This window comes from Ursus americanus, chromosome 10 (assembly GCF_024610735.1).
Source record: "Ursus americanus isolate L20-20 chromosome 10, mUrsAme1.1.p, whole genome shotgun sequence".
NCBI classification, from domain to species: domain Eukaryota; kingdom Metazoa; phylum Chordata; class Mammalia; order Carnivora; family Ursidae; genus Ursus; species Ursus americanus.
In genome coordinates this window covers 74,173,951-74,187,230 of record NC_142136.1, presented here as the reverse complement: position 1 = coordinate 74,187,230, position 13,280 = coordinate 74,173,951, and the positions used below count along the sequence as shown (strand labels likewise).

General features: G+C 41.0%; 1 protein-coding gene across 3 annotated transcripts in view; it reads left to right on the top strand.

Annotated features, from left to right (window-relative positions):
* Positions 1-13,280, top strand: part of TNFRSF19 (TNF receptor superfamily member 19) — an 86,100-nt gene that overhangs the window by 64,304 nt on the left and 8,516 nt on the right. For all 3 annotated transcript variants that reach the window (XM_045797096.2, XM_045797095.2, XM_045797094.2), the window contains exons 6-7: positions 11,563-11,727; positions 12,176-12,301. In XM_045797096.2, the coding sequence (XP_045653052.2) occupies positions 11,563-11,727; positions 12,176-12,301 (291 nt within the window). The remainder of the gene's footprint in view (positions 1-11,562; positions 11,728-12,175; positions 12,302-13,280) is intronic.

The window sequence follows — 13,280 nt, the reverse complement described above, 5'->3', positions numbered from 1 at the left end:
TGAACATGGGATGTCTTTCCACCTATTTTGGTCTTCTGTAATTTCTTTCAACAATGTTTTATAATTTCTGGTGCACAGATTTTTACCTCCTCAGTTAAATTTATTCGTATTTTAATATTTTTATGATATTATAAATGGGATTATTTTCTTAATTTCCTTTTTGGATTTTAGTTCTAATAGGGTTTTTTTTGTGGAATCTTTAGGGGTTTCTACGTATAAGATCAGGTCATCTGTGAACATGGAAGGTTTTCTTTCTTCCTTTCCAATTTGGATGCCTTTTGTTTCTTTTCCGTACCTAACTACCCTGGCAAGGACTTCTACTACTATGTTGAATAGAAGTGGTAAAAGCAGATATCCTTGTGTTCTTCCTCATGTGAGGGGAAAAGCGTTCAGTCTTTTTCCATTGAATATGTTGTTAGCTGTGGGTTTTTGATATATGACCTTTATCATGTCATATAAGGAAGTTCCTTTGTCTTTCTAATTTATTCAGTATTTTTATCATGAAAGGGTGTTGGATTTTGTCAAGTGCTTTTTCAGTGTAATTGAGATGATCATGTGTTTTTTTCCTTCCTTTCATTTCATTACTGTGTATTACGTTGACTGATTTTTGTATAATTAATCATCACTGCCTACCTAGGAAAAATCCTACTTGGTCATGGTGTGTAACGCTTTAACACATTACTGAATTTGATTTGCTCCTATTTTGTTGAGGGTTTTGTGTCTATCTTTACAAGAGCCTTTGATCTGTAGTTTTCTTCCTTTGTAGTGCCTTTGTCTAGCTTTGGTATCAGGGTAACGCCGGCCTCCTAGAAAGTTTGGAGGTGTTCTCTCTTCTTCATTTTTTTTAGAAGAGCTTGAGAAGGAGTGATGTAAATTCTTCTTTAAATATTGGTAGAATTCAGAGTGCCTGGGTGGCTCAGTCGGTTAAGCGTCTGCCTTCGGCTCAGGTCATGATCCCAGGGTCTTGGGATCAAGCCCTGTGTCTGGCTGACTGCTCAGTGGGGAGCCTGCTTCTCCCTCTCTCTCTCTCTCTGCCCCTCTCCCCACCTAGTGTGTGCTCTCTCTCTCTGTCGAATAAATAAAATGTTATAAATAAATAAATACATAAATATTGGAAGAGTTCACCAGTGTAGCCATCAGGTCCTGGGCTTTTCTTTGCTAGAAGGCTTTTGATGACTGATTCTGTCTCCTTACCTCTAATAAGTCTCTTCTGATTTCCCATTTCTTCTGTTTTGTTTTTGTTGGTTTGTATATTTCTAAGAATTGTCCATTTCATCTGGTTTGTCCGATGTGTTGGTGTACATTTGTTCATGGTATTCTCTTACAATCTTTTTTATTTCTGTAAAGTCAGTCTCAGTGTACTCTCTTTCCTTTCTGATTTTAATAATTTATATCTTTCCCCTTTTTTTAGTCAATCTGAGGTTTTGTCAATTTTGTTGATCGTTTCAAAGAATCAACTATTGGTCTTGTTGATTCTCTCTATTGTTTTCCTATCCTCTATTCCATTTATTTCTGTTCTCATCCTTATTATTTCCTTTCATCTGCTAGCTTTTGGTTTAATTTGCCCTTCTTTTTCTAATGTCTTTGAAAGCTGAAATTTAAGTTGTTAACTTTAGATCTTCTTTTTCAATGTAGACATTTACTGCTATAAATTTTCCTCTAAACATCGCTTTTGCTGCATCCCATAGGTTTTGTTATGTTGTGGTTTTGTTTTCATTCATCTCAAAAGTTTTTCTAATTTCCTTTGCAATTTCTTCCTTGACCAATTGATTATTTAAGGGTATATTTTTAATTTCCTCGTATTTGTGGATTTTCCAGTTTTCTTTTTGTTAGTGATTTCTAGTTTTATTCCACTGTGATTAGAAAAGGGACTCTGCATAATTTCAGTTTTTAAAAATTAATTGAAACTTGTTTTGTGACATCACATATGGTCTATCGTGGATAATAATACATGTGCACTTGAGAAGAATGTGTATTCTGCTATTGTTGACTATATCCTATTATTCTTAGAATAGAATCCAAACCCCTCACTACAGTTTCTAAATCCCTACATGAACTGACCCTGAACAGTTTCTCCAACATCAACTTCCTCCACTCTCCTCTTAGTTCTTGCTCAAGAAATACTTTTATTTCCTGAAATATTAATTAACTTAAAGCTTTAGTGTAATGATAATGTGTCTTTTGATAGCATGTGAAACAATATATCTTTGTGAAAGGTTTTCAAATATATAGGAAAAGCTTATATGTGAATCTGCATAGCAGCATTATTCACAACTGACAAAAAGTGGAGACACCCCAAACATCCATCAGCTCATGAATGGATAAACAAAAGTGGTATATGCATACCATGAAATGTTATTCAGCCATAAAAGGAATGAAGTTCCTATACATACTACAAAATGGTTGAACCTTGAAAACATTATGCTAAGTGATAGAAGCCAGACACAAAAGGCCACATAATATTATATGATTCCATTTATATGAAATATGCAGAATAGACAAATCCATAGAGACAGAAAGCAGATTAGTGCTTGCCAGGAAGTGGAGAGAAAGGAGAATGGAGATTGACTGCTTAATGGGTATGGGTTTTCCTTTTGAGGTGATGAAAATGTTCTAGAATTAGTGGTGATGGTTGCACAATATCATGAATATACTCAATGTCACTAGTGATAAATGTTATGTTATATATATTTTACCACAATTAAAAAAATCAGTCCAGTTTAAATATATTTGGAAACACACAGAAAAAGCTCATTTTGGAATAATATTTCTATCAGTTCCTAAAAAACAAACCACATAGTTCTAAGATCAAAGCCTAAAATGAAAAAAAAAATGATGAAGGCTCACTCTTTACATTTATCCAGTGTTAGAAGGCTTGGTATAAAGTGGATTTTAAAAAATCCAGCTATTTTGTTTGGTGACAGACTCTTTTGTGGTACATCTGGAATTCATATGTTGAGTGTTAACATAGATATTTTTGTTTAGCCTGTTTAGATTAACAAGATTAAACTTACACTCCAAAACTGTATCCTTGCCTCAGTTAACATTACAAAGAGCTCTTTGTTAATATTTTTTTTTATTAAAGAACGTTACTAGAAATAGATTCATTGGGTTTTATTTTGTTAAAACTTTATTTGATATGGGATTTTTATTGATGGTGGTAGAAGAACACAGAAAGAAATGGATCAATTATAGTTTACTTAAAACAAATGTAAAAGTCAAAGATGAGATATTTCAGTGAAAATTATTAGGAAATGTCTAAATTGTATGTTTTTATTTCAGAACTAATTGTTAATTGAATTGCCTGTCCCAGAACATGGTCATCAATGCTCACACTTTCAATTCCATCAGAGTGACATGTCATAGGGCAGGAAACCTGATGCAGTATTTGCACGCTCTAAACTCTGTTGAAAACACAAGGAATTATTGAAATCTTGAAAACAGAAGCTCAGAAAGCACAGTTCACTTACAACTTGTTCTTCCCTACTATATTTATTTGTTACTTATCTGATTATATCATAGAGACCTTAAAAATAACATTTAAAAAGGTCAGACATTATTTTTCCCTACAAAAAAATATAAAAGCCTCTTTAATCTTTGGGATAAGACAGTTTGAATTTCTGAAGCTAGATTTGTGTTTTTAAATTAGGTTATGTTAGGGGTGCTTGGGTGGCTCAGTTGGTTAAGCGTCTGCCTTCAGCTCAGGTCATGATCTCAGGGTCCTGGGATTGAGCTCTGCTTCGCTTTGGGCTCCCTGCTCAGCGGGGAGCCTGGTTCTCCCTCTCCCCTGCCCCTTCCCATGCTCTCTCTCACTCTCTCTCTTTCAAATAAATAAATAAAATCTTTAAAAAATAGGTCAAGTTATATTGTATATGTTGGCAAATTGTCTAGAATTTACTGGTCCATACAAAATTTGAGCCAATAATCCTTCACAGCATAGTAAATTTTTTGCTCTAAATGGCTAAGAAAAGCACAGCATAATTTACAAAAAAAAAAAACCCAAGCAAACATGAGTTTTAGAGTCAGACAAACAGGGCTCAAATCTAGATCTAACCTTCCAATATTTGTTTGAAATGAAAAAACATATGTAGGTATGTACAGTCTTCTTCATGGACAAAATCCATGAATCCACTGTAAAGGATTGTTATGACATTTCAAAAGTGAGTAAGTAAGGGGATGGTCCCCTGTAGGCGTTTGGCCTATGGAAGCTGTGATGAGGTTGCCATAATCTGGGTAAATGTCCCCCCAAAATAATTATGGATTCTTGTCATTAATAGTTCTTTAGATGCTCCTGTCATTTTCTCCATACTTCTGCATAGTTTTAGGGGGAGACACTCAGTAAAAATGTAAGATTAGTATGCCTGATTTGATAAAATGATAAGAATACTTAATCATCCCCTTTATCTAATTCAGCTAGTGATCAGTTTCCAAAATTGACTCCCAAGTGGCTTTCTCTGCAAGATGTGGTTGGCCTCCCGAAGGTGCTCCCCTTTTCTAGCCTCTTTGGTTATTCATTATAAATTAGTCATCATGATGTATGTATTGTTAACTAAGATTACATTTGGCATGTGATAACTAAAATAAGATCCTTTGTGATGAGTTCATGGAGTGATAATTAAAATTGACTAGAGAAGGTGAAGTTTTGGTTTCATATTCATTCTGCGGTTATACTCAGTAATCTTCAAGGTTTGAGTGTTGATAAACCCGAGCAACCCTTGCTCTTCCAGCTGTGGTCACATTACCATCACATAAAGAGCATGCCAGGGGACTGTTATTTGCCGCCAGCTATTTCCATCTGCAGTCACCGGCTGTGTAGCCAAGGGTGGAAGCAGAGGAGGCAAACACATTGTTGGCAGAATCTCACCTTGTTCATTAGGGAGGTCCCCGTTAAGTAAACTTTTAGATACTTCAAGTTTTCCAGTTTCTTTCACAAACACTCGTTCATCCCATCATTGATCAAATACATATGCGCACCAACTTGTGCCAAGAACACTTGTAGGTGTTATAACTCTGGTAGTGGACAAAACTGATGAAAATCCCTGCCCTTATGGAAGCTGGATTTTAGTGAGAGATGAAATTGATTAGGGTGAAGGCGAGGTTGTTGTTATAAGAAGACCCCAAAATATGGCCACTTAAGCAAGAGAGGTGTTCCTGTCTGCATTCTGCAGTCCTGCCTGGTGGAGCGGGTCCGCTGCAGCGTGTCATGCAGAGGCCAGCCTCTTGGGCCCTGGTGCTTTGCCAACCTTTGGATATCTTCCTCATCTATAGAATCTGGGCATAATTCAGCCATACCCCGCTTGCAGCCCACAGTGAAGGGGCAAGCCCACAGATGGCTGGGGCAAGCAATTTGTCCCTAAATCAGAGATGACAGGTACTATGCACATCATTTCCATTCAGCCCCCCCCCCCATTCCCTATTGATTCTAACTTCGACATAACATCATGCCTAGCTACAAAGGAGGCTGGAAAATTTGGCCTCTGGCTGGGCCCAGCTTAAACACAAGCCCAGGGAGTGTGTTTGGGGATGCAGCACGGGTTCTTTCACCCCCACCAGAGAGGAGAATGACAATGAACCAAACAAGTTAAACACATAAAGTGCTAGATGGCCATAAGTACTGGGAAGGAAAAGCCAGCAGGGAAGGGGGCAGGAAGCACTGGTGAGATACTGCAGTTTTTTGTTTTGGGGGGATTTTTTTTAGATTTTTATTTATTTATTTGACAAGAGAGAGACAGTGAGAGAGGGAACACAAGCAAGGGGAGTGGGAGAGGAAGAAGCAGACTTCCCACTAAGCAGGGAGCCCAACGCGGGGCTCATCCCAGGACCCTGGGATCATGACCTGAGCTGAAGGCAGACGCTTAACGGCTGAGCCACCCAGGTGCCCCAAGATACTGCAGTTTTAAAAGAGTTTGGTGGAGAAGAGTCACTAAGTAGGTGATGTTTGCAGAAGGGCAGCTGAAGGAGCGATCTGTGCAGCCTGGACGAGCCTTGCCAACAGGCTCAGGTGATGGGCAGGAGAGGTCTGTGGGGAGGGAGGGATTGTGGAAGGAAGCGACGAGGTCAGGGTTGTCGTAGGTTGTAAGAGGCGATCTTTTGGATTCATTTTTGAGTTTAAGTTGTATCTCCATCCAAGTGTAAATGTTCAATAGGTTATTGGATAGATGCATCTAGAGTTCAGGGAAGCAGCTCAGGCTGGAAATAAAAATTTCAGAGTAGTGAAATACAGCATCCTACTTAATCTTATTCTTTGATGTGAAGGTCATGGTCATTTCTGTAGGAAGAAATCAGCCAGGCCACAGATAGATCACGAGACTTTCTTCCTGGCCATCATGTCCAAGTGTGCCCGGCAGCTAGCTCCCCAGGCGCTCACTTATTTGACCCGAGAGACACTGTCGCTGAGCCCTCAGCCTCACTGATGGTGGGTCTTGGTGTCACATTATGAGCCACTATCTTGTCCATGAGGAAACCAAGCGTCAGAGAGGGGGAAAGTCTTGTCCGTGGCCAGGATGGAAAGCAGGGAGAGCTAGAACTGGGGACTAGTTTCCTTCCTCCCAAGCCAGCCGCCCCTGAACAGGGCCCTTTGCCAGGATGATACTCTGGGAAGAAGGATCTTCTGTTTAGCAGGCTTTGAAGCAGCCTGCTAGGAAGTTGGCATGGTTAAACAAGTGCGGACATCAGGAGCAAGCACAGCTGTGTCATTACCAGTGAAATCTCACAGAGCACGCGTAGGAGCCTGATGCCTCCGAGCCATCCCAGACTCAGTCGCCTCCATAAACATTCCTCTCCTCCCCGCCTCAGTGACACTCAGGTATTGCTCTATGTGCCCACCACCAGCGTGCAACACCAAGATCCACGCTGAGGCCGAGGGGCCCTGAAGTACTGCCCCAGGGCAGTACACTGGTGTGGAACTGGCTTCATGCACACCGGAACAGTCTGCTGTTCAGAAAGTCTCCCTATGTCTCCGGGGCCTGGCTGGTTTCTCCCTGCAGAAACAAGCATGGCCTTCACATAGACATGAACCACATTTTGCTCATCTTCCCCTGGCAGAATGTTTTACTCGCTTACAAGCTACATGTATCCACAGACCAGTGAGGCCCACTGGAAAGGGTCCCAAGGCCTGGTTTCTGGTCTCGAGCCATCTCACTTTGCTGTATACTCTTGAGCAAACTACCCAAAGTCTTGGTTTCCTCGTCTCTACAATGAGGGTCATCAGTGCATTCTCACAGCTCTGCCGGGTCGTAAAGGGAGTGAAATCCCTGGAGTTATGTAAGCAGTGTCCAAGGCTATAAACGCACCCAGAAGGCTAGTGAAGCCCATTTCGGTCAAGTCTGTGGCCTGCACGTGGAGTCTCTAATTTGCAACTTCTGAGGTGTCCCTCTTCCAAGACTTTTCCATGACTCATCGGAGTCCAGGAACACAGATCTCTCTACTATATGCGTCTCTCCAGCTACATTCTGAAGTTGTTTGGGAGGTGAGATGTAAGGAGAGTATCTCTGCAATTAGGATATTTTGCACCTTGGTCACATTCCAAAGAAGGTAAAAGTGAACTTGTATAAAAACTCTTGCCAGACTTTGTTGGCAACATCTCTTTTCTCTTCTTCTACTCAGATTCTCATTCAACTTACTTAATGCCTCATAGGATGTCTTATTCACTGTAAATACTCAGTAAGTAATTGTTCCACTGAGCTGAACTCCTAAGGAAATATATAATATAAAATTGCACTTATCTAATGTAATATAAAATTTAAGCTTAGAAAACAGTTCTCACTCTGAAGTAACTTTGCCAGAGGGTAGTGCTAAGATTATAGTGGAATTTAATAACTTAATTAGGGTAAGAGATGCCTTTGTATTCCAGAAAAGTTCAAACTTTCCAAAGACTATGGACATTCGTGTTCCCAATTCTTCAGAAGTACTATCAGAATCCTAATAAGGTATGAGTAAAATTCCTTGCAGGCACTCAATACGCTTGGTCAACTATGGACAGGGAATTCAGTCGAGGCATGTGGGTGGAAAGAATCTTTAATCTCAGTATTATTGCAGTGGTCATAGGTCAGCAAAACAATACTTTTTAGTTTGTAGTAGATAAATCTTCTTCTGAGAAATTCTCAGGAACACCTCAATTAGCCAGAACTTGATAGAGTAGAAGCCACTTCATATAATTGGCACCAACCTCCTCTTCCCCTCCCCCCCCCTTTTTTACTACTCGAATCAAAAAGAATTATAAGGAAACAGGCTTTTAGCAGAAACTTATGTGAATGAGTTTCTGGGGTTGTTATTAAATCAAAAGATAGACAGCCCAATCTCCCATAGCGTCCACATAAATGTCTGCATTGTTGTGTGTGATGATTGAACCTAAAAATGATGAGCCCATTTCCTATAAAATAGATTGTTTGCTGTAACTGTTGTCATAAACTTGTACATATAAACAAAAATCCAGAATGTGGTTTCCAGAGCCCTGCTTCCTATGGAGACCTCTCTGAGAGGGTGTCTGAGTTAACAAGACACTTTTCTTACGTAGGTGTCAAACGTTGAGAGGTAAAACTAGTGTATTTTTCTTGTTCATCTTCAGATGTTACTTCCAGTGACATGTATAGAGAAGGGGCTCACTGAGTGCAATTTTTTTAAAAATTGATGTTATTATAGCAACTCAGTATCACTGAGATTACAATATTAGCACCCTACCATGGAAAGATATTTATTCCTAAGACTTTTACGATTAGCTTGGGGAAAATAATCCTGAATCACAAACCACCAGACTCAAAATCCTCATTGGGGGCATTTTAGCATGTTTATAAAGCAGAAACAGTTCCTTTCATATGAAGGTAAATAAATTATATACTCGAAAAGAAGTTCAACAAAAACTTAAAGAATTCTAATTGTGATTCTACTTTAACCCGAAGTCCCAATTCTTAGTAGGGTTTTCCTGAATATTCAATACTATGTGAATTGATGAGCTTAACTCAATAGTTACAACAGAGTTAGGAACTTTAAGATCTTCAGCTCAAATCATGTACTGTGTTTCATTTGACGACAGCTCTTGCTAAAGCCCTGCGTTGTGTGGAACTGGGTTATTTGATGAAGAGTTTCTGCTGATCTCACCCTGAAGTCAACCATCTTTCTCACAAACATAAACGAGGTGGCAATTTTCCACAACTGCACCATTTGGTCCAAAGAGATAAAGGTTTCATTTCCCAAATCCCTTACCCTGCAGTGTAGCCTACTATTTCTCTTGCACAGGATATAAATTCCTCTTTGGTTATTGATTCGTCAATGTTTGTACAGCTGTGCCTGTGTTCATACATCCTCTTGTGAATTTGTCCACTGATAGAGGCTGTTTCAGATTTAGATTTAATCTCAATCATGTCAGAGATGCAATCGGTCTAACTTGCTATATGGATGAACTTCAGTATGTGCTGTGTGATGATTTTAGGATGTCTATATAGCTATAAGTGGTAAATATTTTTTATGAATATTAAACATGTTCACGAACAAATATCCTTTAAAATGTATGATTGGATTATGATTCCTAATCATCCAAGCCCAAGGCATATAGCTTAGGTGCCTTTTGGGTGGCAATAATAAACTTTCATCAGTGTGGCCCAGAATCGTTGAGCCTACAAATACCAAGACTCAGTGTTCCCAGATGATCACTCCTGCTATCATATTTTTATGATTCAATATTACTAACCCAGAAGTTTCTCTCTGGTTCTACCCTTAAGGATCATACAGTGGAAATCAATCTTATGGGGTTGGGGGGATGTGTAGCCAGGGACAAGAAGAAAAGTACCAGGAACACCTGGGTGGCTCAGTCGGTTAAGTGTCTGCCTTTGGCTCAGTTATGATCCTAGGGTCCTGGGGTCGAGCCCCATGTCGGGCTCCTTGCTCAGCGGGGAGCCTGCTTCTCCCTCTGCCTGCCGCTCCCCCTGCTTGTGCTCTCTTGTTCTCTCTCTCTCTGACAAATAAGTAAATAAAATCTTTTTAAAAAAAGAAGAAGAAGAAGAAAGGTCCCAGCTGATGCATTAGCTTGCCTTCAGGTGCCACACTGCACAAATATAGATACAAACCTTTAATGTCTGGAGTTGTTATGTCGGTACAAAAGCCATTAGCCACACGTGGCTAATGAGCCCCTGAAATGTGCTTAGTCCAAAAGGAGATGATGTTGTCAATGTGAAATCACATTGGACTTTGAAATTTTTATACAAAATAGAGAATATAAAATATGTCATTAATAATTTTTATATTGGATACATGAATACATATTTTAAGATCTCTTGGGCTAGGTAAAATAGATTAATTTTACCTCTTTGTTTTTTCTTTTTTTAACATGGCTTCTAGACAACTTAAATTGCATGAGGGGTGCATGAGGTTACACTTCTCTCAGGCCGCAGTGGTCTGGACTAACCCTCAGCCTAGGGGGAGCTCCCACTGAGTGGCACTAAGGAGCTGAGAGCATCCGAAGGGGAGGAGAATGAGGGCCCACCTCACCTCAGGGGGCAGGTACCCAAAGGAGGAGAGAGAGTAACTGCCCCTGTTTAGGGTTCTTCTCAGGTTAGTTAGTAGGTTCTGAAGTGACTGGACTGAATATAGATTTCTGATCTAAATGAGTTCATACCTCCCAGTATCCTAAAGAAGTTAAGTGTTAATTATCATCATCATGAATAGTAAGAGCACCAATAGCTAATGATTCTAGAGCAGTAAGGGGCCGTTCTACCTGCTTTACCGGATAATTCATTTCCTTCTTGCAACAACCGGGAGAGACAGGTCCTATTAATACCTCCATAGAACCAAGGTACGGTTGATACTCCAAGAGATTAAGTGATTGGCTCAGGGTTACACATCCAGAGGTTAATCCAAGCAGTGAGATTCCAGAATCTAAGTCCTTAACCATGATGCAATACCTCCCTCTAAAATAGAATCTCTTTCTTGACACTTGAACATGTTAGTGGGCTGCCAGGCCATCGTATAGAAACAGTATTCATTTTTTTTCTCTAAAACTTAGGTGTTGTTCAGTCATTCAATAGCCAGGCCTAAAAAATGTTTACTGTCTCAGAAATTGGGACTTACTATTAGGTTGTGAATGATCCCACTCCTTATTTTTCCCTAAAGTTGCCCCCAAAAGCATCCCTTAATTCAGTGTGTTGGAAAATGTAGGTAGTCTAAGTCCAATTAAATAGCAAATATTCCATACCTACTATGTGCCAAATGCTGTGTCAAACACGGGGAGACAGAGAATGATGAGGAAGTCCAGCTCACCAACAGCTCTGGTCTAGCGGGCCTAAAAGCACATTCTGGCAACACAGTGTGTTGAGGGTGGTGTGTTCACAGTGCTGTGGGAAAGGAGGAGTGACACATCCACACGTTTTGGGTGCAAGGTGAAAGTGTGGTATTAAAGAAATCTTCTAAGAGGAGGGAGCACTGAGCCTTTTCCAAATACCTCCTCTTGTTTCCTGGGGTCTTACTTACATCGCATGAAGGCCACTATTAAAGTTGGCCACCAAGTTGGGGGTAAGAGTCTGAGTGTCTGGGTTGTTGAGAGCCTGCTGACTCCATTCCTGTGGTTTCCAGGTACCAGCAAGGTCAACCTCGTGAAGATTCCGTCCACGGCCTCCAGCCCGCGGGACACAGCCCTGGCGGCCGTTATCTGCAGCGCCCTCGCCGCCGTCCTGCTGGCCTTGCTCATCCTCTGTGTCATCTACTGTAAGAGGCAGTTTATGGAGAAGAAACCCAGCTGTGAGTATGGAGCTCTTTCTGTTCCTTAGCATTTGGGCGAAGCGTGTTTATCATCATTGTCACCAGAGGTTCCACGAGGCCTTGACCGAGACGACAGTCAGGAGCTATTAAACGGACAGAGCGCACATGGAAACACAGCTCACATTCACCTGGTCCCCCAGAGGCACCACATTATAAGGACGTCGAAAAGGCAGCAGTGTCCCGTGCCACTAGGCAAAATGAAAATCCTTCCAAGTGCTGGCAACGGAAGTACTCTATAATTTGAGCTTTGACAAATTCGTTCCTAGTTATGCCTCCACATAAGGAGACATATTTTTAAATGTGAATGATAGCCATCTTTTTCTTCAGAAGTGTTAAGAGCTAGAAGGGTACCTGTCTGCATCGTGGCGGTCAAGGGCTCCTTTATAGAGGCAATGGTCTTCACTGACAGAATTCTTGCCCCCTGTAGGGTCTCTGAGAGCACAAGACATTCAGTACAACGGTTCTGAACTGTCATGTTTTGACAGACCTCGGCTCCACGAATCTGCTCCCAGAGCATGTTGTCAGTGCCACCGGGACTCGGCCCGGACCTGTGGTAAGTGCAGCCGGCCAGGGGGCCATCAGGGGAACCCGAGGGACACAGACATGGCAAAGAATTGTCCCTGTTCGCCCCACAGCTCGGTTGCTCTGCTTGGTTTTCTAGTTAAAGCTAATCTCGTTAAATGATTGTCTGTCCCCTGATGGTTTAGGTGATTTGAGCCTCTTAAGTATTAAAAAGAAAAGAAGCATCTCATTAAAATTCTAGAATTGTTTGGCAAATTTTAAAAGCAAGTTTGCCTTTATTGTTTTGGATCCATTGACTGAAAATAATATCATCCTTTTGTAGAGTAAGAGCGTGTATTCTGTGTTGAATCCTGTCAGGATTCAAGCTGAGCTTTGATAGGTCTTCTTAATGTCTTTTTGGATTTCTTAAGAGCAGAGAGGGAGAGCTATGGCAGGGCTTTCCACCAACCTCAATTGCCTCTGGGAGTAGTGACAGAAAAGGAAGTGTAGGGAAGTCATGCAAATGGAAACTGGTTCCTCACCAGGGCAGAAAAGGGGCAAAGATAATACTTTCTCCACCACTTATTTATATTCACACAAGGCTCCCACACTTACACTTCCTTCTCACCTCCCTCTGTGAAGACCCCTCGCCTCCTCTGCAAAGCAGAATCTGATGGCAGCGCCCTTCCTAGATGTCTGCCCCTGTCTGCCTGGCTTCACAGCCTCAGAGCACCTTCGAAGCAATGCTGACGGCACCATTTTGTCTCTTTAGAGAGACTCTTCAAGTTGAGTGTTTCCCACTTAGATTGACTGACACTCATGGAACCGTCCAGTCTCTCCCACCAGGAAATTACAGGATTCCGTGTTCTGATCTGACATTTCGTACGTGGAGTAAGAAGTTTTCAGCAGACTGATTTTGCTGCTGCTCCTTACTGTCTCCTGTTCTAGGAATGGGTCGGGAACAAAATATCAGACTTTCTGTGGTGTGTGTGGATCTATTTTTGCCTTTGCCTACGTAGGGAATAGACTTC